Source organism: Olea europaea, chromosome 16 (genome assembly GCF_002742605.1).
Source record: "Olea europaea var. sylvestris chromosome 16, O_europaea_v1, whole genome shotgun sequence".
Taxonomy (NCBI): Eukaryota; Viridiplantae; Streptophyta; class Magnoliopsida; order Lamiales; family Oleaceae; genus Olea; species Olea europaea.
Genome location: NC_036252.1, coordinates 12585132 through 12588385, shown reverse-complemented (window position 1 = coordinate 12588385; position 3254 = coordinate 12585132). Strand labels below are relative to the sequence as shown.

Here is a 3254-nt window from a genome sequence, read left to right as displayed (position 1 = left end):
GTTTTTGGGTGTGTGGCCTATGCACATACAAAGACTGATAAGTTGGAACCTCGAGCACTTAAGTGCACCTTTGTGGGGTATCCTGAAGGTGTTAAAGGGTACAAGCTATGGTTTGATGCTCCTGGAAAATCGAAGTGTTCTATTAGCAGAGATGTAACTTTTAACAAGTCACAAATGGGAAGGGTTTAAAAAGAACAAAATACAGATTTGAAGCAAAGTTCAGCAACAGGAAATTTGCAAATTGAGGTGGAGCAAGCAGCAAGTTCATTTCAGGACTGTCAAGCTGAAATTTTAGAGAAAGAAAGTCTAGAAAGGTCAGGAGAAGAGATAAACTTGGAGAATCTCAATCAAGGTAGAGCGGACTCTTACAATCTGGTGAGAGACAGAAAAATGAGGGTCATTAAACCACCTAAGAGGTATGGACAAGCTGAGATGACAGCATTTGCTCTAACAGTTGTAGAAGAAGAAATTGAAATGAAGCCAAAATCATATCAGGACGCCATTAAAAGCAAGGAAGCAGGGAAATGAATTTTGCTATGCAAGAAGAAATTGAGTCCTTGAACAAAAATAAAACATGGGAACTAGTTGAAAAACCAGAAAAACAGAAACTTGTGGGATCCAAATGGGTTTTCAAGCGCAAAGAAGGGATTCCAGGAGTGGAAGGGAGCAAGGTTTAAAGCTAGATTAGTAAAAAAGGGGTTTACCCAAAGGGAGGGAATAGACTACAAAGAAATATTTTCTCACGTGGTGAAACACAGTTCTATTAGACTGTTATTAGCCTTGTTGCTTACCAAATCATGGAATTGGAGCAACTGGACGTGAAGACAGCCTTCTTGCGTGGAGAGCTCGATGAATTTATATACATGCAGCCGCCTGAAGGATTTGTAGATGAGACCAGAAAAGATCGGGTATGCTTACTAAAGAAGTCATTGTATGGACTTAAACAATCCCTGAGGTAGTGGAATAAACGGTTTGGTCAATGCATGATTAAGAATGGTTTCAGCAGAAGTGGTTATGATGGCTGTGTTTACTACAAGCAATCTGGAGGGAATATGGTGTATCTATTAGTATATGTAGATGATATTCTTGTTGCCAGCAAAGATAGAAGACAGATTGAGCAAGTCAAGTCTATGCTCAAGTCAGAATTTGAAATGAAAGAACTCGGTCCAGCAAAGAGAATTCTGGGAATGGAGATAGTGAGAGACAGGTCAAAAAGGCTGTTGTTTCTTTCTCAGAAGTCCTATATCTCAAAGGTTCTAAGTAGATTTGGGATGAATAAATTGAAAAGAGTTAGTACTTCAATGGGCCAGCACTTCAAGCTTTCAGTTGAGCAAGCATCGACGACAGAGGAAGATAAGAAGTTCTTGGAGAAAATTCCATATGCCAGCATGGTGGAAAGTGTCATGTATGCAATGGTTTGCTCTAGGCCCAATCTAGCTTTTGCCATAAGCATAGTTAGCAGGTTTATGAGTAACCCAGGTAAATCACATTGGCAAGCCATCAGGTGGGTGTTTCAATATCTAGCTGGTACAAGGTGTTTAGGACTGAAGTTTGGAGGGAATGTGCAGCAAGGAAGTGAGCTACAAAGTTTTGTGGACTCGGATTATGCAGGAAATGTGGATACAAGGAAGTCTTTGACTGTTTTCCTTTTTTTTTTTTTTTTTTTTTTTTTCCACACAGCATTTGGAGGAGCCATCAGTTGGAAGGCAAGCATGTAATCTGTAGTTGCCTTATCAACAACCGAGACTGAATATATTGCAATGATTGAGGCAATAAAGGAAGCTATATGGTTGAAGGGTATATCTAAGGAGCTGAGTATGTGTGAAGGGAGAATCACAGTTTACTGCGATAATCAAAGTACCATTTACTTGGCTAAGAACCACGTATACCATGAGAGGTCTAAACATATAGACATTCGGCTACGCTTTGTCAGGGATATCATAGCAGCTGGGGAGGTCCAAGTGGAGAAAATTCCAACCGAAGAAAATCCATCTTATATGATGACTAAGCCTCTATCAACTACCAAGTTCGGACACTGTCTTGACTTGATCAACATGAATAATTGCTAAGTCCTGAGAGGGGGAGTTAGGAGAATAACTGGGAGGAGCAGGCATCCTGGAAGAATAAATGACTGACAAGGTGGGGGATGTATTATGAAGATGTCAACCATTTTGATAAGTGAAGGCTGACTTTGTTAAGGGTAGTTATAATTCTGTTATAGGCCAAGCAGTTATCTCAACAAAATGCTGACCTGTAAATAACAGAATTATAACTAAAGTCAGATTCCTTTTTTCACGTAAATCAGGATATATAGAGAACAGCAGGAGTGAATCACAGACTTTTTTGAGAGAATATCTCTTCTACTAAAAGAGAGGAAAAGTACATGAATGAGAGGGATTGTACTCTGTAGAAGCTGTTCTTGATTCATCAATAAAGAAAGCTCCTAGTTTTTAATATCTTTTGTGTTCTTTATTCTTGTGATTGTTTTCTTGTTTTGGTATTGGAGAGACTTACATTCTTATAGAGAGTTTGGCATCATTATCTTCCAACCAGTCGCATTAACAAGGAGAAAGTCGAATGGATTTCTTCTGATAGTTCATTTCTTATTGAGTAAGAGTTAATTGAAAAATCAAATTTACAACAACTGAAACCATCAAGATGGAGGCTATAGAGTTTATGAGCTCCAAAAACTCAGATAAACGTTGCTGAGCTTACAAGTCTCAGTTCGTGCTATAGAAGACTGAGCACAAGAAGTTGAAGCTTACCCTAAGACATGCCAACAAATTCACAGGTAATTTTAAAAACATTGAATGAACCAATTTTAACATCAATATCAATATAACTTGCTTACAGCTAATCTTAGTAGTGTTGGTTAGACAATTAGACATGTCAATGATTCACGTTCTCGACTCCCTAAAACAAGAATTTGGGCATGTTTTGACTTAAATTCGTACAAGGTTTTAACTTAGGTCGAATAAATTAACATGTTTGAGTTTAAACTTAAGTAAAAACCTATTTCTTCTCAGACAGTTTCATATTCTACATACAAGTCTCAAGAAACAGACCTTTCATGTACACCGGAGAAAAGACAATCACATTTCATCTGCATAAACTATACATATAAATACATTTTAAATAAGGATTTCATACAACTTGCAGGCTTTGAACTGTATCGAATATAATTTCTCCAAAATGGACCCACATTCTTATCTTTTTGCACCATTCTTCTTGAACAACCCCCTGGTTGTCCAGGG

At 38.0% G+C, this 3254-nt stretch overlaps 1 protein-coding gene across 1 annotated transcript in view; it reads right to left on the bottom strand.

The window, feature by feature from the left end:
- Nucleotides 1-2204: 2204 nt before the first annotated feature.
- The window catches only part of LOC111412638 (protein GRAVITROPIC IN THE LIGHT 1-like), a 3001-nt gene continuing 1951 nt past the window's right edge, over nucleotides 2205-3254 (bottom strand). The window contains exons 2-4 of the mRNA XM_023043569.1: nucleotides 2640-2705; nucleotides 2320-2413; nucleotides 2205-2251 (exon numbers count right to left, since the gene is read on the bottom strand). Coding sequence (XP_022899337.1) covers nucleotides 2205-2251; nucleotides 2320-2413; nucleotides 2640-2705 — 207 coding nt within the window. The remainder of the gene's footprint in view (nucleotides 2252-2319; nucleotides 2414-2639; nucleotides 2706-3254) is intronic.